Genomic DNA, 27469 nt, shown 5'->3' on the forward strand with positions numbered 1-27469 from the left:
GCACCATAGAGCAATTTTGATGGTACTATATTTTCTGACGTTTGAAAGATTTGTAAAAGGCCGGCATGTGCGGTGGCGCCATCTAGTGGGATTTCCTAAAAAAAATGGAATACAGAGTAGACAGTATAGTTTCGGAGATGTAATTATTTTGCCACGATATAGACAGTTTTTACATACTGTGTGGCTGACCACACCCCTGTGGAACACGGGTTTGCTTTTATTTCATAAGCGCACAAGTAGGCAAATTTTATAGGCTTACTTACAGTGCCACCAAAATAAATGTAACCATTTTTTGTGAACGTTTTTTTTTTAAATTGTGAGTGCGTACATTTGTCATATATTCACATGTAACTACTGTATGTTATTCATTGTAAAATAAAACTAAATAACATACTACCTATATAGAGCCCAGAAGTCAATTAGTTTCAGGTGCTGAAAACTGTAATGCATGATGGTCTCATAAAGAATGTTGCAAGAACACTACATCTAGAATAACACACACTGTGTTGAGAGGAATATAATTAAACGTGTTTGAGCGTATTTCAAATTGTATTGTTAGAATGGATGTGGTCAAGCCATAATTTAGTAGTAGCGGGGTCTGGTGTTGTGTTGGCGTCATGAACGATGGAAGCGCGCTCCCGACACTTCAGGTGAATGAGAGGGAAGAGAAGCGGGACACGGTTCACTGTAGTCGCATTAAGTAGGGACAATTGGCGAAAAATGACTAGCATTTCGTTGCTTGGGGCGCATGTTTTCATGACTGTTTATCTGCTCTTCCTGATGGGATGCGTTGCACAGAAAGTAAGTATGGTTGCTGCATAACGTAATGTCAAGTTTGATCTCGTTGCCCAAGTTGAGTATCGTGCTCAGTGGCACCGGGAAGGCATTAACCTCGGTCGTAAATCTTTATATTTATTTGCGCCTTGGCAGAATAACTAGTCGCAATCCACACAAAACAAATAGTATTAAAGGAAGCCCAGCGACATTAAAAATCTGCATACATACACTACACAAATCAGATCACTTGTCTCATTTAATTTGCAGTGCAGTTGTGTTTATCCGTTCTTGTAAAACATTGTATATCCAAAAATATGTACTGTATATACTTGCTTAGCCGCAGGACGTTCACTCATAAAGTAATATTCGTGTCGTCTGGAGTGCTTTTAACACTATTTTGAGGATCAGTGTGCGGGTGGTCATGAAGTTCACGTTAAATTGAGAAACTACAGAGGAAAACGCGTTTCTCATGAATTTGTTGGTTTATATGGTGCATTTGAATGAACTTAAATGTTTGGTCTTCAAAAGGTGCGAGCCCAGCATTTTATGAGTGCGCTTTAATTCCTTTCAAATTAGTGTCCAGCTTGGTTCGGAAGGAATTCGAATTCCATCGCACCATGCTGACTAGATCTTGCAAACTTTATAAATGCGTGTTTCTTATCAGCTCAGTAGCATGTGATTCTTGTTTTGTTTTGCTGTTCTATATTTGAGCAGGAGAATCCAAAATTCAGATTGCTGAAACGAAACCTGCAATATGAACAGTTTAATATTTCGGACACCTTCGATTGAGACAAAAAACAAAACAAAACAAAAACAACAAAGTTTAGTGTTTGAAAAAGATTTCTCGCCGATCAACAAGTGTGTAAACAGCCAGGGGTTGTCTCCGTGTCACATTTGTCGCTCAATCACTTGTCATTTAAGATGATAGTGTTTGTTGGTTTGTAATGGAATGTTTAACAGTTAAACATTCCATTACAAACCCCACAACTATAGAGTTAATAACTTAGTTAAAAAGAAAGTGCAACTTGATAGTTGCTTGAGTCCTAATTATATTTCCCCCCCCCTCTCAATTGCTCATTTTATTAATGCTCCTCCTTAATTGAGTTTTAAATATTGATTAGCTTCAGTATGCTCATAACCAGACTGTTCAAAGTTATGTATGGTTAATTTCCTTTTTTTCTGTTTAGATGACAATTTATATTGTGTGCTGATTCCGAGTTTGCGGAACTGTGTGAATGACTACTCAAATTCAAAACTGTTCATTTTATCGTTTTTAGACAAAGAACTGAATTGATTTTGATGAGGATCTGGCTAAATTCGCTCAACTTGGAATTGTATTCACTCTTGTTTACTCTGTGAGATTACATTTTCAACCTACTCTTGATTTGCGTACTAAATACTTGAGTACATGAGTCTTAATGATGAGATGTAAACATATGGGGGCAGTGTGATTGAAAAATGTTGCACAGTTTGCTTCAAAATTAGATCCTAATGAATTCTAGAGTATTTTGTTTTATGTGTTCGAGATTTTAATGTTTCCATGTTTCCTGGTGTCAACATGCCAAAAGATAAGCCTTGGCAGGGATCCTCAGTGGACTTCCATCTGTCAAGAGTCGTCCTTTCCGCTGCTGGACAATGGCGGCTCAGCAGCAGTTTTAGTTCCTGTATGCATAGGGTGCTCAGTATCTTTGCAATTATCTGCCTGAGGGGACATGCTAAATGATGGCTTTGTCCTCTGCTCCCCCTTTGTATTAAGTTGATTTTTGGAACAGCATAAACAAGCTCTGGATTTATTATATCCCCATCAGAAAGAAACAGTAGCCATTGTCATTTCATTTTATTTCAGGTATATGGACAGAGCGTGAATTCTGTTTTGCTGCTTGCATTGGCTTTCAAAATGCTTGATTAGCTATTGAGAAGGTTATTCATCTGTGATTTAACTGAAATGTCAGACCCCAATGAACTTTGTTCTTGAATTAACTGACAGCAGTCTCTCACAGATGAACATGAATGGCACGCTAAGATATCATCTCTCTTAAAAAAAAAAAGATGGTTTGTAACATTATTTTCTCATTGCATGATGAAGTGGTACTGCAAAAGCTATAGGACACTGAGTTGATAGCTTGTGTCATGAAGACAATAGTTGGAATTTAGTGCCAGAGTCTCTCTCTCTCTCTTACTCTCTCTCTCTCTCGCTCTCTTTCTCTCTCTCTCTCTCTCTCTCTCTCTCTCTCTCTCTCTCTCTCTTTCTCTCTTGCTCTTTTTTTAACCAGCCAGGTCATTGTGAGTGCATCATATAAATCTGTTTTGTGAATACAAGTTCAATGTTATATAGTGTTCCTATTGTCAGCGAATTTATTGACAAGGCCAAAGCCAAGCTTGAGTGGATGCTACTAACAAGTGTATCCAGAGTCTGATGGATTCCTCTTTGCCACAGAGCTTCATTGTTCCAAAACTATCAAAGACACATCAATGAGCCAAAGCGTTGTACTGGGTGACATGTTTCTTCATTACCATGAACACACATTCCCCAGTTTGCTCTCACCAAACCTCACATGCAAATATTCATTGGAGCATGAACTATCTTTTAATCAACGACTGAAATGTACCCCCAACGTTTGACATGATTCAAGCCCCACTTGACAATTACGAGCTAGACGTGTTTGATTCCTCCCTCCTAGATTAGCACCGAATGCAACCCTGGACATCTATAAGAGAGCAAGAAACTGATATGTGGGAGGCTTGGGGGATATTTGTAAACTTGCTCAACTACTGTATAAATGAAAGTTTGCAAGCTCCCCACCTGTCCTGTTGATGTTGGCAGTGTGTGTAGACCGATGCAGATTATAATGATTTTGCCATGATATAATTTTAATAATTAAATTATAATCTAAATCCTGCATCTGCACCAAAGTGGTTCCTTCATAAAGTTTTGTGGAAACCAATGAAGTGTTTTACGATTTCAGGATTTATACTATTAAGAAACAAAGGCAGGTCAAAACATATGTATCAATCTATCGATCTATCTACCCATCTATGTCGCTACAATGCAACAATACTTATTGATACTTAAGGCCTAATGATTAGATGTAAACCAATATATCGCTTTTTTGGAACGATACGATTTAATAGAGTAATAGGTGATTTAGATATAATATTTAGATGCGACAACCAAGGTTTTAATGTAAACCAACCAATACTAATCAAAGGTAACTCCAAATAAACACAATAGAACACTGTTTCATTGGATTTTATTTTAAAACTCAGCTTTCCTGATTCCAAAATGTCAAAAGACAACACTGATATTAGAACAAGTTTTTTTTTCCCCTCTAAATATTCTATTACAAACAATGTGAAACCAAACAAGACGAGAGCGAGAGCGAGAGATCGTTTCCACTGGAGCGGTATCTTCTTCTTCAAATTTGGGGGTTCTAATCTGCACCCAGTATTGTATAGTAATTCGCTGACTAGCTTAGCGATTAGCGCTTCGCGCCGTTGTTTGCGCATGAGCGGTAATTCAGTTGTCATCTGGCTTGTTGCCCTGTATGTCAATCAAGTTGACGATAGGCTGGCATAGTAAATTCTGTGTATTTAGCACCGTTGTTTGAATGGCAGCGCCATCGCCGAGGCGATTTCGATGCTTGTCATGTGAAAGCCCGGGAGCCGCATTGAACCAGCCAAAGAGCCGCATGCAGCTCGTGAGCCGCGGGTTGGCCACCGCTGATCTAGATATAAAGATATCTAGATAGATAGCTACAGTATAGATATCTAGATAGATATAGATATGTACATATAATACTTGAGGATTTATTCTTAAGAGTTGTATAGAGATCTACACAATGATTTGTGAGACCCATAGATCATTGTTTTGGGATGTTATTGGTTTTATGGCTTTTGGAACTGATACCAGTTTTGTTCGAGCACCCCAGACTGGTCACCGGGCCTGCTTTTAGCCAAGAAATGCAAATTTGCATCGTTTCACACAGTGTCCCCTTTACAAATGTTCTTTTTTTCAAAAAAGTATGTTATTATTCCTGTTATTTTTTTGTGTAAAATTGAGTAAAATGTGGATGCCCTGAGCTACAGTAGAAATGCTGTCTTTTTATATTTTAACGTGCTCTTTCATATGGAGGACACAATAGGCAGAATAATGACGTGTATGATGCTGTTGAAGCAATGTCCTAATGGCAGTGTACGAAAACAATATGGCCCTGTTAATAGGTTTGTGTCCCAAACATGGATGGGAGAGCCTGCTCGTTCACTCACTCACTCACTCACTCACTCACTCACTCACTCACTCACTCACTCACTCACTCACTCACTCACTCACTCACTCACCTTTTACCCAAAGGATAGGAGTAACATCCAGTTACGGACAAAATGGACCTGTACATATGATGTTGATCAAATTTGACTGCAATGAAAGACGCCTGTCATAATGCCCACAGTGATGAAAATGTGCTGAGTCGGCACCCAAGTGGACAATGAGGGCGACCCTGGAAATGCCAGGGCTTAATTTGGTTATTTGTATACTCTGAGCTCGACGCGCATCCACTGACAGGAGCCCACCAGGAGAGGCATTGACATCACAGATGAGTGTGTGCGTGTGTGCGTGTGTGCGTGTGTGCGTGTGCGTGTGTGTGTGTGTGTGTGTGTGTGTGTGTGTGTGTGTGTGTGTGTTTAAAAAAAGCAAGTTCGCGCTTACCCCAGAATTGATTGTAAGACTCCGGTCTCTTTTCTGTCAGCTCTGATATCAGCAGAGATGCACACAGAATGGGGCTTTTGTACCCTCACTCCTCAAATTCACTGGAGCCATCTAATTTTTTTCTGAGAGACAGATTTAGGATGAGGTAATAAGTTCAATATATACATGGCCAAATATTCATCTTGTAAGTCTGGATTGCAGAAAAAGGGTTTTTGTCAAGCACAGTTAAAAACAGCTTTTGACTAGTTTCAGTTACTGGTAATTAAAAAATAACAATGAAAAAAAACTAACGTTTGATATTGGATAAGGGTCCAAATAACTGGTGTGCTGTGTTGTTCTGACCTAGACAATCACTGAAGAAGATATGTGTGATTGATGTACTGAATGGACTGCTGCTGCTGAAGCGCTAGCCTGTGAAGCAGTGCCACTTTTCTCCTCCAGTAAACAGGCCTGGTGAGGATTCCTGCCCCCTTTGAGAGGCCCGCCAGCGTGTTTATGAGCTCGATGAGTGTGTGTGGTTTATCAGAAGCCAGCTCATGTTGCAAAGTTTTCACAGTGGTGTCGTCAGCTTGGGTGGTTAAAAAAAAAAAAAAAATCCCTTTTGCAGCCAAACACTTAGACTGGTCAGATTGCAGACGTGTGGCTTAATCCTATTAAGGCAGAGGTCCTATACTGTATAGCTATAGTTTTCTTTGTCTTTAGAATTATACCAACACTTTTCTAATACCAGCTCCCAACAAACATTTTTTTTAAAGCATGTTTTAATTCGGACCAATAAATAAATAGTTTTATGAGCCTCATAATTTGTTTCTCCTGCTTTCTACAGGTAATGATGTAAAATGAAAATGTAAAAACAATACCACTTGTCAAGTCCTGCACAACAGCGCCTCGTCTGAAGTTTCACTTTACAATCCAAATCATTTCAGATAATTGTTTTCGGTCGATCCGCTTCTCGCCAGAGGAGCCCATCATTGACACTCCTGGGGCGCGATGACCTGTCGTATTCTTTTGTAAACTTTCAGCTTGCCTTCGACTGATTTGCATCACTTCATTAAAATATTATCGCTCACCAAAATGGCACTGCGGCCCATTGTTGTGCCATGAGAAAAGGCTTCTTTGAATAATTAGCGGCCCGCCAGTGCAGCGGCCTGTGATGTAACAGAACTAAGATGTTTGGCATTATAAGAATGTCCCATTTCTAATGGACACTGTGGCACTCTGGGGCCCCTTCGTGTGTAGTCTACCATGCACCATCCCCATGCAGGGGACCTCCCAGCAGCTCTATCACGGTGGGGGAGACAATACATTCGCTTCACTTTAACACTTATTTGCATTTTTAAAGCTACACTTATTGAGCAACATATGCCAAGAATGAGAACTAAAAGATATTTCTAATAAATAACCCGAGATTTGTAGTTCTGCTTTAGAATTGACCCACTATACTCCTCCTCCTAACATACTGTGAAAGGCTTCACCTCATTGCGCAACCTTGCTATAGAGACTGCAAGCCCCAAATCGGCTTATAGTTCAATGCAACTGGCTTTTTGGGCATGGCTAAAAAAACATCGTTACCAATGCAATAACAATGGAAATTCTGAATCAAAGTCAGTGTAACTTAGATTTAAAAATACATACGAATTGTTGCCCAGAGTATAAATGTCACAAATGAGGTAACACATTCAGGGAGGGAAATGGCTTGCTCCCACACAAAAGTACATCTTTCTCATGTCTGTCCAAACAAACTTGTCATTTTTGCTGAAAGTTCAACTTTAAAGCAGGGATGCAGACCGCCCCAAAATGGAATTTTGCCCCTGAAATTTAAGACTTCAAATTTTTAATTAAGTCGATTTTTTCCCCCTAAACTATGGACCCTTAAAATTTCAGTTAATCTGGAGCCCTGCCTTCAGGCTTTAAATATTGATTATAATTTCCCACTTGTCACTGTCCACTTCATAGTGAGTTGAAAGCTCAGTGACGAAATGTACCCCCCTTCACCTCATCCTCACATTCTGGGTTCTACTCAGTCTCAGTTATTCAGTTACCCGGCTACAAGTTGGACTGCTAGTGAGTGGGCGATGCAAGTGCGGCATGTCATGCTCTAATGCAATTGCCTCCAAATGTCAATTACTCAAGTTATTCACTGAGAAAACCTTCAATTAGGGGAGGAAGTTGATATTATTGCCACATTTTCCCCATATGAACCTTCAGCATTGTTATAAAACATTTTATTCAAATATGTCATTTGTATTTGTAGTTGACAAGCATTTGTTTGTTTTATTTATTCATTATCACTGTGACGTGCCCTATCACTTTTGTAGCATTTGACTGAATATGAGAGGAGAGTCCGCTACGCACCTCACAATTTATCTTGTTACTTCTGTCAGCTGCATGTCGTATTCATGAAAGTCAGTGAGCCAGTTCCATTTACATCTCACTTTCCATAACATTGCCTCAACTAGGCTAGGAATATGGTATGCTTTGGGTCATGAACTGCTTATTTCCTTCTTCACACTTTTCTTTTCCCATCATTCTCAAATTGGTTGGTTATCATAATCGTTGGTTTCATTTTTTTCCAATGAACATGATGCTTTTCTGTGTGAATCTAGTCCAGATGTAGAGGGTTTGATTCCAGCTCCAGCCTTTCTGTGTGGAGTTTGCATGTTCTCCCCGTGCCTTCGTGGGGTTTTTTTTCCGGGTACTCCGATTTCCTCCCACATTCCAAAAACATGCATGGCAGGATAATGGAACACTCCAAATTGTCCCTAGGTGTGATTGTGAGTGCAAATGGTTGTTTGACTATGTCAGCCCTACGATTGGCTGGCAATCAGTTCAGGGTGTACCCCGCCTACTGCCCGAATAAGGTTAGGATAGGCTCCAGCACACCTGTGACCTTTTGTGAGGGTAAGAGGATGGATGGATGGGTTGCAAGGGCAGCATTTTTAGCAGCGTAGCCCAGACTTCCCTTTGCCCAGCCACTTTGTACAACTCTTCGGGGCGACCCCACAACGTTCCTAGGCAAGCCAGGGGACATAGTCTCAACAGGGAAGCGTCCATGAGGCATGCTAACCATCTAGCTTCGTTCAACGTGGAGAAGCAGCAGCTCCCAGACTCGGCTGCTGTATATGAGATATTTTCTTTCGGTCACAACGCACAGCTCGTGTCGATAGTTGAGAGTAGGAACTTAGATCGACCGGTAAATCGAGAGATTCACCTTTCAGCTCAGTTCCTTTTTCACCACGACAAACCAATACAGAGTCCGCATCAAAGCAGTTGCTGCACTGATCCGCCTTTCAATCTCCTGATCCATCCTGCTCTCACTCATAAACAAGTGAGAGCAGGTAAGTAAAGACCCCTCCTTTACTCTAGGCAGGATCTCCTCTCTGACCCAGAGACACCCTACATGCTTTTCTGACTGAGGACCACAGTCTAGGGTTTTGAAGGTGCTGATTTTCATCCCAACAGCATCACACTTGGGTGCATACTGCTCTAGTGAGAGTTGGAGATCGCAACATCATCTGCTAAAAGCAGAGACCCAATTCTGAGGCAACCAAATCAGGCCCCTTCCAAGCCTCGGCTGCACCTAGAAATGAAAAGGTTATTAACATAATGGTTGACAAAGGGCAGCCTTGGCAGACTCCAACCCTCATTGGAAACGAATCCAACTCAATGTTGGCAAAAACTCTGACATGGACAGTCGATCATACAGGGACCAAACAGCCCTTATCAGGGTTTTTGAAACACCGTACTCCCAAAGCACCCTCCACAGAATGATACAAGGGATATGGTCAACCTTTTTCTCCAACTTCACAAAGGCATCCCGAAGAGTCCGCAGACTCTGCTTTCTCCAAGAAAAATATGTCTGTCGAATTGAGGTGCTCTTCACAGTATTCTTCCCATCGGTGCACAAGTCAAGATCAGCAGCACCCCATCTCCGGTATATACTGTGGCAATGATACACTGCTTCCCCATCCGGAGACATCAAATGGTGAAGTTCCTTGAAGCTGTCCAGAGGTTGTTTCCCAATGTCTCAACAAACTCTTCAAATGGCTGAAATTGTATTTTATTTTATTTTATTTCTTTGCCTCAGTGAACGCCAAAGCTGCATTCTGCTTGGCTAGCCAGTAGCTAACAGCTGGCTCTGAAATTGCATGAGGCCAAAAAGTACTACTTCTTCAGTCCCCCAACGAGTTCAGAGATTACTGCCACGACATGCAAATGATGCAGTGACCATGTTTCGGGCCACAGCTCTGATCCACAGCGTCAACAATAGAGGCGTGAAACACAGTCCACTCTGACTCACTCTCCCCCGCTTCACCCGGGACCGATGTTCCCTCTAATTTTCCTTGTGTCTGAGCATTCGCACACAATCCCAGAGTATTCCTTGGACGAGGGTTAGCAACTTCCACTGTATAATCCAATGTTTTAAATTATCAGAAGCGGTCTGTAAACCCTGCTTTGTCTGATCATCGAGGACCTGTTTTTTTGCATCTCAGCTCTCATTAAATTATGTAAGTACAGTAATCGCTCGTTTATCGTGGGGGATACATTCCAAAAAGAACCTGTGATTAATGAAACCCGTGAAGTAGTCGTCTAATATTATTTATTTTATTTTTTTACAAATATGACTTATACAATACAGTACTGTATTGAATGAACAAAACAAAAAAAAAACTAAATGTTTTCTGACAAACAACTGACAGTGTTTAGTAATACTGGACAGAATGTATCGTCAACATTGTGGGTTTTGTCATGGAGAAATGGCAGTCCCTTCGCCAATCAGGATGCAGAACACAATGTACTGTAAAAAAAAAATGCATGGAAAAAAAAATCCGTGAAAGATGAACCGTGACATAGGAGTGATTAACTGTATGCCTCGTGTTGTCGCTTTTTTGTGTATATACAGCAAGTTCACCAGAGGTATCATTCTGTCAGGCATTTGGAGTGATTTAGGTTTGCAGCATCAATTAGCAACAAGTCGTCTCCCGCAAAGTACTGTACTGCCAAAGCCAAAGCGTGGCACACCGAAGGGAAAACTCCCGCAAAGGAACAACACAAACTGAATGATGTCACAGTGAGTTACGTATAAGAAATGGGGCCTGGTGGAAGGCAATCATGGAGTCAATCCTGCTGAACAGTGTCAAAGACACAGTGTCTGTTTACATTTTTCAGCATTATCCCGTGTCATTTTTTTTTTCCCCAAAATTTGGCTTGTCAAAATTAAATGGCAAATTTGAAAAGTGGCTGTGCTACCAGTTTTCGAGATAAAATACTTATTTTATTTCTGTCTCTATCTCTGGAATCACTTTGGGGTATATTTATACCCCAAAGTAAGATTTGTCTTGGATGATTAGTTTTACCGATATTGAGGCTCAAAAATGGAAGTAACAAATCTTCGCCCAACTTCAGAGCCATTTTCCAAAAAAACTGACCACAGCTATCAGATCAAACCTTAGTTTTTTTTTTTTTTTGAAAGCTGAAATTCTTCAAACTGAGAGGGTGTTTTGCCTCATTTTGACGCAGTGATTTAGTTATTTCATTTTTTTTTTTTAATCCTGATATTGGTGGGATTTTTGTGGCTGTTTTTGGTAGTGCATGCCCAAGCCTACTCGTAAACATCATAGCAGGGCAATTAAAAAAATACTCCAAAGACTTCTACTTCTACAGAGTTCAATCTTTATACTTCCTGGCCAATTGAAAAATGACAATGAGAAGCTTCTCATGGCATCAGCTGGGGTGAAATAATTTTAAATCGGAATACGAATAAATAAAAACTAGGAACTATTTATGATTTGTGTTTAATCTGTATGCAAATAGTCCCCTTTGCAGTCACTTCAATCAAGTCTATTTGCAATTTTGGTGTGTGTTCATATTCCTAGCTTTTTGACATAGTCTTGAATTAATTGTGAAAGAATGACTGAATTTGCCAAACTCGATTCATAACTTGAGATTCATGTGTGTTCCCATTGCCCTCTTTCTCACACCCCAATGCAAATCAGGTTCTCAAATTGGTCTAATATGCCTTAAACCCAGTATAAATTGCACGTTGTTTTTTTACCTTCTGGTATTGGGTTTGGCTTTGGCAATCTGGGTCATTCCCACGGACCGAAAGTGAGGCTAACACAAGAACTCATAAACACAAGGTCTCCTACAAAGGTCTGATGTTTCTTTTTTTCCCCTTGGCCCAGCCACACATCTGCCTCTGCTTAGGCCCCAGGTCCCCCTCCAGCCCCAACCACCTGTGAAGAATTACAGCCAGCATGCTCAAAAAAAGACCCTCCCTAGGGTCACCCAAGCAACCCACATGAGCAAAACACTTAATATAAAGGCAAAACAACAGTTGAATAGTTCAATTCCAAGCTGCTTTATATTTGGAAACTATTAGACTTCAATCAAGGGTATTATTCAAATCAGAGTCCCTGTGTGGAGTTTGCATGTTCTCCCCCGGGCCTGCGTGGGTTTTCTCCGGGTACTCCGGTTTCCAACCCACGTTCCAAAAACATGCATGGCAGGCTGATTGAACACTCAAAATTGTCCCTATGTGTGAGTGTGAGCACGGATGGTTGTTCGTCTTTGTGTGCCCTGCGATTGGCTGGCAACCGGTTCAGGGTGTCCCCCGCCTACTTCCCAAAGACAGCTGGGATAGGCTCCAGCACCCCCCGCGACCCCTGTGAGGATTAAGCGGATCTGAAAATGAATATATATGTATATATATATATATATATATATATATATATTTACACTTCATAAAACTGTGGCTAATATTGGAAAAACATGATGAAAGACCTTTGTTTGTATACATTAATAATCAAATCTCCAGGACTTAAACAAGTGATTTGAGATGTTACCTTTATTATCATATGCACTTCATTAATGTAGCGAGAGAAAATGGCTTGCAATACAGCTAGAGATTAGCGAAAGAGCTACCATTAAAAAAACGAGTATTGGCATGTTTCAACCTAAAGGTTGAGTTTTAGTTTGCACAATATTCGCCACATTACTTCAAATGTTGTTATTGCTTAATGTACCTTTAGGCACCTCAGAACTAGCCAACATTAGAGAAGAGTTTTGATTCTCATCATTTATTTTGCAGGTATACTTTGACTGTGGTGCCAAGGTGGATGTGGTGGATGCACAAGGACTGATACTCTCTCCTGGCTTCCCTTACAACTACTCTTCTGGGACCCACTGTGTTTGGCAGTTCTTTGTACCTGTGGATTATCAACTTATCCTTGAGATATTTGACTTTGATGTGTTTGAAAGCCATGAGTCTTCCGCGCAGTTCTCGGTGATTTCCAGTTATGATGAGGATGATGGAGAAGACGAGTTGACTTACGCCCCCAACAGTTTTTCAGCGGATGAGCCTTCATCAGAAAATATTGATCAGATCGATCAGAGGGATGCCCCAAAGATTCAGCGGTCCTCTCAAGACAGTGAGGTGGAGCCGGAGGTGGTACACCAACAGTCAGCAAAAGTCTCAAACTCAGCCAAAAGATCCATCGCTCGTTCCTCTGGCCGTACATCGCCATCGACCGCTTCTCTTCTCCTTCCTGGAGCCATGTTAAATTCAGATAAAGCTCTCAACACGGCCTTCTCTTCCCATCTTGGCATCGACATCAACTCTAGTTCCATCCCAAGCGTGACTATGGCAACCGCAGTTGCTTTGCCGCAATCCGCTGAAACTGACTCTACACCTGTGAGCCCTGAAACGCAGCAGTCGGGGCTTGACGCCTGTCCCCATGATGTTCTCTATATCTCAGATCTCATCACCTTTTCCTCAAGGTTCTGTGGATCAAACCGACCTCCGAGCAGCCAGTTGGTGTTTGGCTCTCGTCAGGAGATGGTGGAGGTAATCATGGAGCTCATCACGACCACGCATTGGGGCCGGGGCTTTGCCCTTCTCTTCCACTACAACAATCTGACCAAGTCAGGTGGCGAACGGAGAAGCTTTGTTTCTACGTCTGCCAATGTAGACTCTGTACTGGCTGCTGTGAGTGGAGCTGCCTTCTTCGCTTTGATACTCACCACTGTTCTCTGCGTCATATTCAGGTAATTTCTGTAAACTTACCTTCTGTATGGAAGCACATTTAGAACACGTGATTCCTACATAAACCCCTTGCCTTTTTTTTTGTCTAGTGAAGCCCATTATATCAGTAATATAATAAGTAATAAGTTCACATTTGAAACTTCCACTTCAAACTGAGACATATTACACACCTCCCCTCTTACATGCACTTCCGATTGACACAGCAGTCCAAATATGCCCAAACACTGCCTCCCAGTAACGAATTGTAATACTCTGTGTATATTTGGAATGGCACATGGCATTATGGGATGTTAATGTGTTTCTGCTTGTCACTTCTGCATGGACAGTATGTATGTTTGTAAGGCTGATATTAATGCTTAAGGTGCATGATCAATGCGTTGCTACCAGTGTATGTATATTTGTCAATTTCTGCATGGTTTTTTTCTCCTATAAAATTCCATCCATGTCCATTCTCTTATATGGCCATTAAGATGCTACTACACCCATGTTTATAAGGTTTATATTATTACTTAGAGTGCATTATTGGTGAGTTGCTACCAACATTTATACTTTAATTTGCTAATGCAATTTGGGTGGTATGATGACTTTCTCCATTCCAGTATTTTTTGCAGATGCCATTTTTACCCCTTGCTGTCGACTGAAAATGACATCACAGTGCCGAAGAGTCCAGCTAACGATCAATCACGGCTTAGCTTGCGAACGTCACGATGACCAAACTCAGAAAACGGGTAAACTATAATTGGTCGTTACCTGAGCCCTGAGCAACTGTGATGTCATTTTCATTCGACAGCAAGTGGCAAAATGGCCACCAAATGAAATGTCTGTGCACATCCTCAGTATTAGAAGTGATGCGATATTTATCGTTTACAGGGGTGATACCAGCGGTGATTTGAAAAATTGTGGCCAAAACTACAAAGTTTTACAAATTCTTATTTAAAAGCGGGTTAATTTAACACCTGTAAAAACAGTCTTTTGCACATTAAGGAGACATAAAAAAAACATTTAAATGAAGACAAATATTGTTTCCAGGTCATGACTAAGTTGTTTAGAAATGCAAAGTATATACAGTACTTTGATGGTGAATGGCTGTACTGGGAGAGATAACCATCATCTACATTATCTGTATTTTGTTCGACTGAAATTTCAGAGTAAAATACCGCGCTGATTAATCGCTTGACAGCAGATGGATTTGGTACAATTAAAAAAAAAAACAAAAAACATCTTAAATGGGCGTAAATAAAATGCTTTAACTTCCTAGCGTTCTCGCAGCACTTCACATTAATGGTGTAAACACTTTAGTTCAGGGGCGCCCAACCTTCCGCGATCGACCCGTTACCGCGCACGCACATACTGGTACACACGCACGCCATGGTGAGCAACAGCCTGACACGGAGGCATGCGACGCACTTTTGCAGCCTGTTAATGATCGTAGCTCACACGTACCATTTTAAAGTGCTTCCCTCGGCCCTCGAGATTCCTATTCTTTGTCCGTGCCCTCGGTGAATTGTACACGAAACAAACTCTGAATGAGAATAATGATCAGGATAAAAGATATAGCGCAACAGCTCTGATCACAAGCTGCAATTGCAGACTGCTGAGCGCTAACAACTTCCGGTGACGCAGGTCACAACCGTGGGTTAAAGATTTACCTGCTTTATTTTATTTTTTTAATACTTTTTTGTGAAAATGAGACTGATAGGATGATTAGGGTGCAGTGTACATTAACACAAAAAATATACTGTATTACTAACATGCACAAAGACACACAAATGGTTGTTTGTTTTTTTTTTTCTCCTCTACACCCCTCGCGATCGACTTGGGACCAGTAGATCGCGATCGACGTAATGAGCACCCCTGCTCTAGTTCAACCAGTACAGTTGAGTAATCAATACCGTCGGTGCATATTTCCAACTTATTTCCTCGCTTTGTTTCCGTGTACAGTATTTTTGTTTTTAAGTTGTATCTTTTTCTTCCATGATTGAAAATGCGCTGTTCTAAATTGTAAATTCTCAACCGAGCACATACGCAGGCAAAGAAATTGTCATGTCAACTCAGCTCTAAGACCCAATTCATGATGTGGTGACCTTTGATGATTAGTTCGGTTTGGTAGCAAGTGTGCGGCTCCTTTGATGGAAATCAATCTCACTATAGTCAGTGGGACATTGAAAGTACAGCACCTGGCCTCAGTCCGTGCACACAAAACGGAGGCTGCCTGAAACTGAATGGGTGGGGAAATGGGGTGAAAAAGGCACAACGAGTAGAAAAAAAAAAAAACTGTGTGCATTGAGTTTGGTGACAGTAGCTTTGTCATACATTCAAGGGGTATAATTTACTCGCTTGTCCATCGCAGGAGACAATAGACAGACTCTGGGAGTTTAGTGGTTTGTAATACTATCTGTTTGAAGAAGATGGCTGTGTCGGCCTCCTGAGCCAGAGCCAGGAAGGAAAAGAGTTATGTCAGCTAATTTAGCAGCTTTGCAAGTGCTAAATTAAGTTTGAAGTGATGGAATACCTTGAAAATAACCTGTACTGTGTCTGCATCTTTGGGTCTGATTTAATCAGATCCCAAATAGCGGGAGATAAACCGCGTGTTCACTTACTCTAACAGATGACGCGGGCTGTTGGCAACAGGTGTAAAAGGAGGTGGAGACCTCAGTATTTAAAAGAGAGTTGTGCGCTCTCTGCAGCTCTGATGGGTTTCACCATGGAGCATTTGCAAGTGCTAAATTAAGTTTGAAGTGATGGAATTGGAAGTGGCCCAAAAACTATAAGTGAATTACAGAAGATACTGGTAAATTGATAAGATTATTATGGAGAAGACATCAACAGCATAAAAGCCAATGCCTTGTTTTTATTTAGTCCTTGGTGGCTGGCGCATGGCTGACTTCGCCGATGCTGCGTGAGAGTGCGTGTAAAACCTGGGACGTCATACCCGCCAAACTGCTCTGAGACAAGCCAGTACCAATTGTCACAGTGTGCTGAAATGACCAAGATGCACAGAAATGTGAAGTTGAAAGGAAGGGACAATGGCATGTCTCCTTCTTGTGACTGGCTGACTCAGCCGATAGATTGGGGATCACCAACATGCTGGCCGCGGGCACAGTTTAGCTCCTAGGGACCACATCAATAGCCTACGAGCTTGTTTGACAAATAGCTCGCCAGGGATGGAAGATTGTGATTTCCTAGGAACATTGTAGAGGTGATAATTTGAAAATGTAAACATTTGCAGAGATTGATAGAAATAAGGTGTTGCATACTGATATTTATCTATTTCCCTACTCAGTTAAGTCACCCTTGAACTTGCGTGAGAACTCATTAACATGACCAATTACACAGACTCGATGTAATTGGTCATGTTAATGAGTTCTCAGGAACGTCACTGATTTTGAATAACAACATAATTACAGGTAACCTGAGGAAATGTATCAAACTGGTAACCCTTCGAAATAATCGGCAGGTTGATGACCTCCACCAAAGATCATTCAGAAGCTTCAGAACGGCATTCCTGAACAGCCAATAGGTCTCAGATTTTTTTGGTGACATTTCAACAATGGTTAAACGAGCAGAAAAGTTTCTCCACTGTCTCTCATTTTGCCTGCCATACATTGGTGATTGGTAACACCTGTGTTTCAGATGTACTTTTTATCCATCGATTCTCCGTAACACATTTCCTCACAACAGTTGCGGGGGGTGCTGGAGCTTATCCCAGTTGACTTTGGGTGAGAGGCGGCGTACACCTTGAACTGGTCAACAGCCAATCGCAGATGTGCTATTTGAAGACACAAAATTAGCTATTGCAATTTGTGTCAAATTCTATAAATTACATTGCTGATATGTGGAATTAAGAAATTATGCTCCTTCTGCAACATGCAAAACTAATCAGTTTCCACATTTGTTTGCATGCAGAATCAGGTTTGAACCCGTTTTGAGTACATCAAGGGTATAGTGTTAAATCTGTCACGTAACTCCTCAGGCTCCAATTTTGTTTATGACGAGGAAATTGAAAGCACATGTCCAATAAAATGCAATCGCGATTAACAGTAACAATCAGAGTTATTTGAAAGCCAGGAAATGCATGATCATGAAACTTTAAGCCCATGAGCAGCCTCAATGGCAGCTTTTTCCTCTTGAAGTGCTCCTTATTATTTTGAACGACTTCCCACAAATCAGTAAAACATGATGAGAGAGGCCAGGTCTTGAATGCTGGAAAGCAGTGCTGAGATTACATCTCAGGGTCCCCTCTGGTTTTAAAAAAAAAAAAGCAGCCAAAGGTGGGAGAGAGTCACAGCATGCATTCCCGTCAGTTGGCCGGTGTTTGGTAATGGGCTCAGTCAGCTGTAAGAGCAATTTTTAATAAGTGGGTTCTTGTTCAAATATTTCAGCATGCTTCATTGGCTCATTTGGAGTTAAGAAAGGGATGGAAAGATAACTGAAAATGGGTGAATAGATGAACAGCTCTGTTGACAGTGTTATCGAAAACAGCACATCAAGCTAGTGGTTGCCATAGTTGTCACCGACTGGAAATGTAATATGTTAGACATACTGTATTTGCTGTTAACACTATAACAACAACAAAAAGTGGTGTAGGGAATCTCATTTTCCCATATTCCCCATGGAAACACCCAAATACACATGAGAAATGTATTGATTTATTTATTTTACAGACCCAAACTGTGTCTGAAAAGAGAGAGCTCCTGCGCATCCACCAGCCCTGAGGTACAAATACACCACTACACTGTTTTCTGTTGCTTCCTTGCTTTAACAGGGTCTGTTGAACTTAACTACAACAATACTGAATATGTCAGAAAAAGAAAACTGGGGGGTCGGGGGGGGGGGGTCAGACAAGACTTGTAATACCCCCACTCGGTAAAACACTCAGTGAATATTCAAAATCAAAACAGGTACTCTAGAAGGGTCATTATATGTTGTGTTGAGCAACTTGCCACATAAAAGAAAGCATTGCCGCTGTCTGGTTTGGGGTTTAAACTTGACTTGTCGTGTTGTGCTGTAGGTGCCAGAGGCAGTTCAGAACATGAGGGTGGAGGTAAGTGAGCTCCAACCGATGGCTGAGAGTCAGACCAACCAGGAGGTTATCAGGGATCAGGAAAACAACAAGTACAGCCCACCGCACACAGGTGAGAAGACACAACAGCTTCAGACTTAAGGCTCGCACATTCCAAAATCATGGATGTTAAGCATGCATGTTAACTGAAGACTAAATTGTCCATGGGTGTCCGTCTGACTATGAATGGTGGTGGTTGTTTTGTATGTGTCCATGGGTGCACTCTGCCTGTCGCTCAAAAGTCAGCTGGGAATTGGCTCTACAGCGACCCTAATGAGGGCAAGCGCGAAAGAGAATGGATGAATGGATGGAGGACACTGAAGAAATTCCAGGGCAATTTTGAGCTATTCTGAGCCATAAAAGACGCTACACTATGGTTCGTCATTGATCATCAGTCAACGATCCGGGCACTGCTGTGGCCGACGTGCAAACGCGCTGCAAACGCGCTGCAAACGCCCTGCGACAAACAGAACGCTGCAACCACAAATATGCTGCTGCTGGGGAAAAAAAAAAAAAGACAAACAGATAGAAGAACTGCAAAATAAAAATGCTGCAAGTAAGAAAAAAAACGCTGTTGCAAGTTCACGACACGAAACGGAAGTCTGCCAGGCCACTAGGGGGCACCTCTGGACCAGTCTTGTGAGGCCAGATCCTGCCTGTTTTCTTGTCTCACGTGAACTTTTATTCACCACTGTCTATCTGTAATTGTACTTACTGTGTGTCTTGTGTTAATTAGATATCATGCAAGCTTTTTTTATAAACAAAAACGTTCAAAGCATGTAAGTATGTTGCTTAGTTATAAGATAGTCAAAGACAACATGCAGTCAAACGTAGTTTTTATTTTCTCCAGAAGATGGCCAATTACAGCAGCTACTAATCAGACAATCCCGTTCAGGTCTTTCCAGAGGTTCTGGTCTCACATTGTGGTTCTTGAATTCTCAGTCTGTGCGTTCATCTTTCCATTTGGAAGAATTCCTCAGCTTTCATTTCCCAATTAAATTTAAAGGCTTTCCTCATACTGTATCCTGAATGGGGATGAAATAAAATTTGGGTTTTTGAAATAATTTGGGATCCAGACAGTTATTCAAACATTTCCAGCACCTTCAAAAACACATTTGGTAAATTGAAACAAAATCATGTGTCACCGGTGTTTTGTGTGTGTGTGTGTGTGGCCGGGGGGGGGGGGGGACTTTGAAGGTAATAAGTAATACAAGGGAATTTTGGTTACACTTTTTTGCTGCATTTTTGTGGGACAATATTTCAATTTTTACGTATATATGTTCAATATTTTTTTTTCATTTATATAAACAGAGTGTCTTTGTGTCCTCCTTGCTTCTGTTGGTCGCCTAATTAATATCATTGGCTCCCGTGAACCGTACCAAGTATCACCTTCACTGGTCCAAGGGGGGAACTGTTGGTCTATGCGAGGGGTGCCTCATAGTTATTCAAAGCTAATTAGGGGCGTAACCCTTGTTCCATATGCACACATTTTGTCCTTATTAACAATGTAATTTTTGTCATAAGTCTCGTTAGGAAGTGTGCGGTACTATATGGCCCTTCAGTAGTGGTGATGAAAAATTGTGGCCCCCCCTCCATCGTTTTAGTTGCTCAAACCTGCCCAACACCGTTGAGCAACTGAAGTTGCACATCAGGCGAGAATGGCAAAAAATTCCACCGACAAAGCTCCAACAATTAGTGAGCTCCGTTCCCAAATGCTTATTGATTGTTAAAAGGAAAGGTGATGTAACAGTGTTCATCTTGCCCTTGTCTCATCTCTTTGGCAACATGTTGCAGGCATCAAATTGAATGAATGTGTGAATTATTGCAACCAAAAAAAAGCATCAATTTGAACATTAAATATCTTGTTTTTGTAGTGTATTCGATTGAAAGTAAGTTGAAAAGGTTTTGAAAGGGATGAAAAAAAAAATCTAAAGTGCGCCTTCCTGTACCGAGAGAATGCTTTCTTAGTACATGCTGGATTACATGTTTACTGTTTTTTTTTTTTTTTTTTTTAACCTCTTTCCTCAGTGAGTGCTGGTGGTGACACGTCCCAGAATATGGAATTGGACCTTTCCTCCAATGGTTTGGCAGAGCTTGATTTTGGTCCAGATGAGGTGTTCATCATATCGTCAGCCCCGAGCCCAAAAAGGCCATCCTTCTTGCAAGACAGCTATGTATGCCAGAGCATCTAAATTCTCAACAAATTCATTGATTGATTGGTTATTTCCAGCCGAGGCTTTCAATTACGTATCTCAGATGAAATGAATATCCATCCATTTAATACGGCCGGTACTGTTAAGGGTTGCGGTAAGGGGGATCAAACTCACCTTGGTCCAGAGGCAGGATGTACACTGGACTAGTTTCCAGTCAATTAAAGGGTATATACAGACAAAATCCCATTGAAACAGATATCCACACCTATGGACCATTAAAAAAAAAAGTATTTAAAACATGCAAAACAACAATTAAAAGTAGAAAAACATGCAGTTGCACACAGAAAGCTCTGAACGGAGATTCGAATCCGGAACCTTTGACTCTGAGCCAGATATGCTAACCATATGGTACACCACTGTAGATATACATAGAGAAATATCGCAAGTGACGACACTGCAATGTGTTGAGTCCCAACAACAACAAAACGGATAAATGCAGTCCACATCACTTGCCAACTGAGCATTGCGATTCCCTTTGTATTAAAGGCATATCGTTCAATGTAACGTTGAGAGCAAACCATAGTGGCGAAACGGTCTTCATGGCTCTGTATTGACCCATTGCTTGTATTGAGACTCACACAATGGTACTTGCTCACATGCGCCTAAACCCGTTAAAAACAAACAAACCCAAACAACTCACTGTCATTAAATGGTCAGGCAAAAAAAGTGTTTTGAGCAAGCATTTTCTTCCCCGCTTGCTTTTGTTTTCTCCTGGAATAGGCATTGGCATAAACTGTTCTGGCAGCTTTTTTGAAGGACTGGCAAGCTTTTCTGTAGCCTGGGCTAATGGAGTATTATCGGCAGAGCCAGATTCCTTGTGCCAATTGTGCGTGCATGTGTTTGTGTGTGTGTGTGTGTGTGTGTGTGTGTGTGTGTGTGTGTGTGTGTGTGTGTGTGTGTGTGTATCGCATGCATGCTTTGGTGCACAGTGTGTGGTCTGCCTGTGTGTGTCCTCCATGCAGACGCCCCTGTATATAATATAATACAATACATGTTGCTTTGGTTGACGGTGGCAACGTGGTGGCCAAAAGATCTTTCTTGACTGGGGATCTGTCCTGTTCATCAACCCAAGCTCTAATGTAGGAAACCATGTTGTTTTTTTTTTGTTTGTTTGTTTTTTTCTTGAAAAAGGATGTTGCATTTTAGCAACATACAGCAATGCACCCGTTACTCTGAATTCAACAGAGATCTTCCATCTCTTACCCCTTTGCCTCCCATTCTCCGGTATGTCTCACAGCATTCTGTTCTGAGGCTCATTCGTCACCTTGCGTATCAAACCTCAAAGTCCTCATTGTGTTCGGGGTGCTTTGGGGACCAGAGGAACATTTTATTTAAACCCCCAGCTAATTCTTGTCTAGACAAAGCTAGCTGTTAGTGACTCTGTGGGAAGGATTATTTGAGACTTGTTCTCCCACTGATGGGTGCAACCCCTAAAACCTTAGCCCTCCCCGGAATAATAGCAGCTGACCGATCAGGAAGGATAATGGAGCATGCACATGTCCAGCCTGTCAATCATAATTAACCTTTCGAAATCAAGTTGAAATGAATAGACAGTTCCGCAACAATTAATAGCTTTCAAAGTCATTTCAATGGTAAACTGGATTGTAAGATTATGGAGTCTGTGTTTGTTTATTTGGGTGTTGTTTTTCATTTCACTGTAATGGCATAGAGTCATTTTATAAATAGTTCACTCTGATTGATCTGGGTCTATACCTACTTTTTAATCGTACCACTGCATTCTAAAATAAATTGCCAAATTGAAAGCAGTCTGTGGGGAGAAGTGAAGGTGTAAGGAGGAAGTCGGTCAGTTCACTGATGTATACATTGGCAATTGCTAAATAAGATCAATCCAGTCACTGCTTTCTGATTTTCATGTCCAGCCTTGGTACCAGAGATGCGTGCTCGCTTCGATAACAAGGCTCTTGCACAGTGCCGGCCATTGACCATTGTGTCTGCAGTTGAGTGCTTGACCATAATGCCGCCTCCAATATTTGCGCTATTTGCGTCCAGTGGGTATCTCAATCATAATTAGTTTGTCACCCCTCTGTTGTTTTGCCTTGTTATGCTGCTTACAAGTTCCACCTTGAACATAAAAAAAAGACCCTAACAAACTGTGTAGGTCTATTCACTGGTGACATTTTTCCATTGGTGAAACCAGGTACTCAGGAAGTACAGTTTTGACGTACCGGCTCAGCCAGGGTTCCAAGCCTGCTAAGTCAACACCAAATGGCATTGTAGAGCAGACCGCTGCATGTTGATCGCACATTTTCACGTCGTAATGACGTTTAAGGATGGCTAGAAATGACAACTCTTATCACGCAAGCTAACATCAGCTTCTCCTGCTCTACTTTACTGTGCGCATGCAAGTGAATACTTCAATTGCTTGTTGACATGCTCTTGTTTCAACTGATAGGTTTGACTTCTCTTTTTACAAAAAAAAGAGAAAAAAAATCAAATCTTATTTGGTACCCTGAATAATATATATATTTTTAAACTTTTGCTGAAATATACACATCTACATACCGTGTATGAAATTGCAGTGTCGAATGATACATACAGTAGAGTCCTCTAGCGTGCCACTGTGGTTCCAGCTTTTGTCAGTGCATTTGCAAGTAGGACTTTTTGAGTTCATTTGGCTTTCATTATACTTTTCGAGTGAACAGGAGACCTGATTTTTTTTTCTTTCTATTTTTGAAACTTTTTTGTATTATTCTTGGTATTGACATATTTTCAGTTTATCACAAATCCAGAATCACTTGCTCCTTGCACAACATTCTCATCTGCATTGTGCATACATGGCTCACTTGACGTGTTGTTGTTTTAGCAAAGGGAGCGGTTCCTGAGGCACAGTGACACCGGTCCCGGTCCTGTTGGCGACTGGCTCCCGCCTGACGCTACCACCTCAACTTCTGGTCCCACCATTGATGGAAGTGGCAGCTGTGCCAGACCCAGAGCATGGAGCGTACGCACCTTCCAGGAATTCCTCCCTCCACTGCCGCAGCTCCATAAGAAATGGTGCAGCTGGAACTCGACCAGTCCCTTCACCAAGCTAATAGACAGCGTCAGTACCAGAGCCATTGCTGTGTTTTCACATACAGGATCACGTTTGACATTCAAGATTGATACAGACTTTGTCAGTACACAAAATGGGCCTGAGTTCATAGGCAGTGGCGGGAATCTCTGTTAAATCATTCAAGTGGTCCACACTATTTATCAGATGTCATTTGGACAAACTGTTCATGGTTGCTGTTTGCTGTGATGCAGCCACAAAGTTTTGGGGTGGCCAGGGTGACCCAGCGCGTGGTCATGCACGCTTGCACTTATCATTTTTGGGTCATGAGCGGACAAACCAATACTTGGCTTGATATGACCAAACAGTTGGGTCGTTTTGTACAAAACACCCCCCAAATATTGGTTGGTTTGTACAAAACGATGCGGAAAGTTGTGATTTGGCTCTTTTATTTATTTATTTTTACCCATATTGGGTTGTTCTTAACCCATTTGTTGTTTTTTTTCCCTAAGTCTTCCTTACTGAAGACAGATTCTTTTACAGTTTGCATTGTATACATTATAAAAAAAAATGCATTTGCTATTAATAACTTGGCAGAGTATCAAGGGTTCGAAGAGCAATGCATCCATGTGAAAGTGGCAGAAAAGTCACAGCTATCAAACTCTTTCCCGAGATGTAGGGGTGACCATAGATTGACAAGTGGTGCCCTGATGACCACCGCCCCTCCCCCAGCCCCCACATAGCTCCGCCCCTGGCTGTTTGGTATGGTTAACCCATTTAATCCCACCGGTCACATTTGTGAAGGACAACGATTTAATTTACAGGGCTCTAAAAATTTGTATTACTGATTACTTAAAAGGGCTACCAATGACACCTGATTTTGACTTTTAAATGTCTGGGAAAAATTTGGGATTAAATGGGTTAAGACTGATGTAGTTTAGGCTCTCACTTTCATGGTGTGTAGGCCAGGTGGTTATCAAATACAGTATGTGGCATTCGATCAGTATGACAGTATAATCAATGCGCAATGAGGGCAACATCTTGAATTTGGTCCTCTTAGTTGAGCTTTTCACAAGAATCTTTTAGAAAAGGCGTGTTTTGGGATCATTTCCGGCTATTCCAGTTGATGGCAGGTGTAGCCCCGCCTATGAGTTACTTAGCCACTGAGGTTTTTACCCAAAAGGGTGATAAATTATTTTGGTACGTTTCACACGCCTTTGCCAATGCTAATGTTTACCTTCTGAACTGTTTATGTAAATCAAAATGTCCTTGGTGAAAATCGTCTATTGTTGAAGACTAATTATCCTTTGTCATTGCAGGCACCTCCCGGTTTGGGATCTGATAACAGGAAGGTTTTCTCAGATGTTCACCTGGCGGCCAAGACCGACACGAGCACCATCTCCGACTCTTCCATCAGTAATGCTTCCTATCCACTTGCTCAGGCCGCCCAGAGGCAGCGGCGTCTGAACTCGGCAAGCAACCTGCGGCGCTCCCGCTTCGCGGGGCCTTGCTTTGGTCTGCTCTCTGGGACGGCGGTGCCTACCAAGACCACCGGTCTCAATCACACGCAGAGCTCCCAAGCAGAGCCCAACTCTGCTTCTTCTTCCGCTATCCAGGCTGACATTGAGAGTCACCAGGCAACAAAAAGATGTGATTTCCCAGGTGAGGGCGATCACTTGAATGTACCTGTGTTTGCTATCTCTGAGGAAGAGGACCGGCAGCCTCTGGTCTCAGCTGAACACCTGGGCCAAACCACTGGGACCGTCATCCAGAATGGACTGGTTCGGGGAATATTTGACAGCAAAAGACCTGCCGGTATGACTTCCAGCCTCAGCCCTCAGAATCAAAAGGTCAGACTGGAGTGGCGGCCATTCGGGAGCCAGGTGTCAGGCGGGGGTTGTCCAGTCCCTTCCAATAAACCCGCCGCCATCAATGACTGCCAGTTGCCACACAGCCAGCCTCCAGTGTTGAGCAGTGTAACCAACCACATGTGACCAGCAAGATGCTTGCTGAATAGACTGGTGGGCCAGTAAAGCATTCCTGAACCATCGTTAGTGCTCGTTGTTTTTTTATGTATAACCTACTTTAACGGGAGAAATCAACTTTTGAAAAATGATTGCTACTTTCTGGAATGTATTATTCTTCTGGTTGCTGCTCAATATATGCTGAGGTCCTAATTGCTGCGGTTGAAAAAAAAACTTTTAGGAGCACTTTTTTCAAAGTCAGATTTGTGTATTAGTTTGATGCATTTTGGTGAATTATTGTCCTCCAACCATGACATTTTGATTACTCATTCAAGTGTGTATTATGTGAAAAAATTGTCATATCCTCTAGCCATCACTCCCCTGCCCCCACACCATACTGGGTTCCCCAAAGTATAGGTCATACATTTATTGCTTGCAAACATACAGTGTATTGTATACTTTAACTGGATTATAAAAGGGAAATGAAAACACTGTAAAATATATACTAACATATATCAGTAGATGAATTGAGAGAAAAACAAAAAGCAATCACAATAGTATTTATAAAATGAGTTCATATGAATTAATGTGAAGTTTAAATAAAGTTTGTCGTTCTTATGTAGTGTACCTAATGTGTGGCGATAGTGTGTATTGAAGACTTGTGAGATCGCAGTCCATCGTCTGCTCATGTTTTGGATGTGCTAATTGCCACATTCTGCAGGTGGCCTTCAACAAAACAAGAATTTTAATAATGGGGAATGAACAAATGAAGATAATGATTAAACATGAAATGACATTACACTGGTATTTGACACAAATTTTGAAAACATGCAAAATATGAATGACAAAAAGCAAGTCAGGCATTGTCAAGCTTTTTATTTTTTTAATGCTGTGTTAAAACCACAAATCAGAACCATCTCAAAAACAATTGTAGATTTGCCCCCCAAAACACAGTACAACACAAGGGAATGATTCTAAATGGGAATGAAGCTTGTATTCCACTAGCATCTAATTGGGGGCTTCATGGCACGTGATGGACCAAGGGTACGCATATCGATTTGATTCAAAACTTGGCTGAGTGAGGGCATCTTCTGAGTCATCATCCGAGTCATTCCTGGGAACTGCTATGAGTTACAGTGAGCATTGCTTCTTCCATCCAGCGTGGTCAAAAACTTTCGACAAAGTGAGTAAACATGTTCACTACTTTACAATATAGCTCCCGTCTTGTGGCAAACGCAAAGTAGTACTCCAAAGCCTCTTTAATACCAATTCCTGATTGGAGCGGCTTGGTACTGTTGTTGGCTTAGAGTGCCCAGATCTCCGGTGGGGAATAATTAAAACTCAGCCCTTCTGTCAGGAGATCGACTGGACTGGTGCAGAGGGTCTGAGCTGAGCTGCTGTGGAATGCTTGAATGGACCATACACCATGACTAGGGGGGGTAAAATAAACAAAACAACAATCTTTACGCCTTGACTAAATTCTGTGACAAAGGAAGGAAAATGCGCATTCAAAACAAATTCACACACAAGATCAGGGCTGTTAATGTTGTCCAAAAAAATAAAATAAAAAATACAGACAAGCAGGACTGCAAACACCACAGACTATCCATGCTTCAAGTCACAACAATTTTCCGGTACGTCTGGATGAAAATGAATCAAGCACCTTCTAATGACTGCCCAATTCACAGGTGCTA

At 41.5% G+C, this 27469-nt stretch overlaps 1 protein-coding gene across 1 annotated transcript; it reads left to right on the plus strand.

The window, feature by feature from the left end:
• The first annotated feature begins 575 nt into the window (after positions 1-575).
• LOC109524955 (uncharacterized) lies at positions 576-26596 on the plus strand. The gene is made up of 7 exons (XM_019885114.1): positions 576-801; positions 12573-13528; positions 18191-18242; positions 18538-18661; positions 20617-20762; positions 23626-23862; positions 25131-26596. The coding sequence occupies exons 1-7, from the start codon at positions 655-657 to the stop codon at positions 25803-25805; spliced, it is 2337 nt and encodes a 778-aa protein (XP_019740673.1). The 5' UTR covers positions 576-654; the 3' UTR covers positions 25806-26596.
• Positions 26597-27469: the final 873 nt, after the last annotated feature.

The sequence above is a fragment of the Hippocampus comes genome, unplaced genomic scaffold, assembly GCF_001891065.2.
Source record: "Hippocampus comes isolate QL1 unplaced genomic scaffold, H_comes_QL1_v1.1 scaffold45, whole genome shotgun sequence".
In the NCBI taxonomy this organism is placed as follows: domain Eukaryota; kingdom Metazoa; phylum Chordata; class Actinopteri; order Syngnathiformes; family Syngnathidae; genus Hippocampus; species Hippocampus comes.

Coding starts and splice junctions, on each gene's coding strand:
- LOC109524955 (XM_019885114.1), top strand. CDS start 655: ATGAGAGGGAAGAGAAGCGGGACACGGTTCACTGTAGTCGCATTAAGT. Junction 13,529..18,190: donor GTTCTCTGCGTCATATTCAG/GTAATTTCTGTA, acceptor TTTATTTTACAG/ACCCAAACTGTGTCTGAAAA. Junction 23,863..25,130: donor TCACCAAGCTAATAGACAGC/GTCAGTACCAGA, acceptor TTGTCATTGCAG/GCACCTCCCGGTTTGGGATC.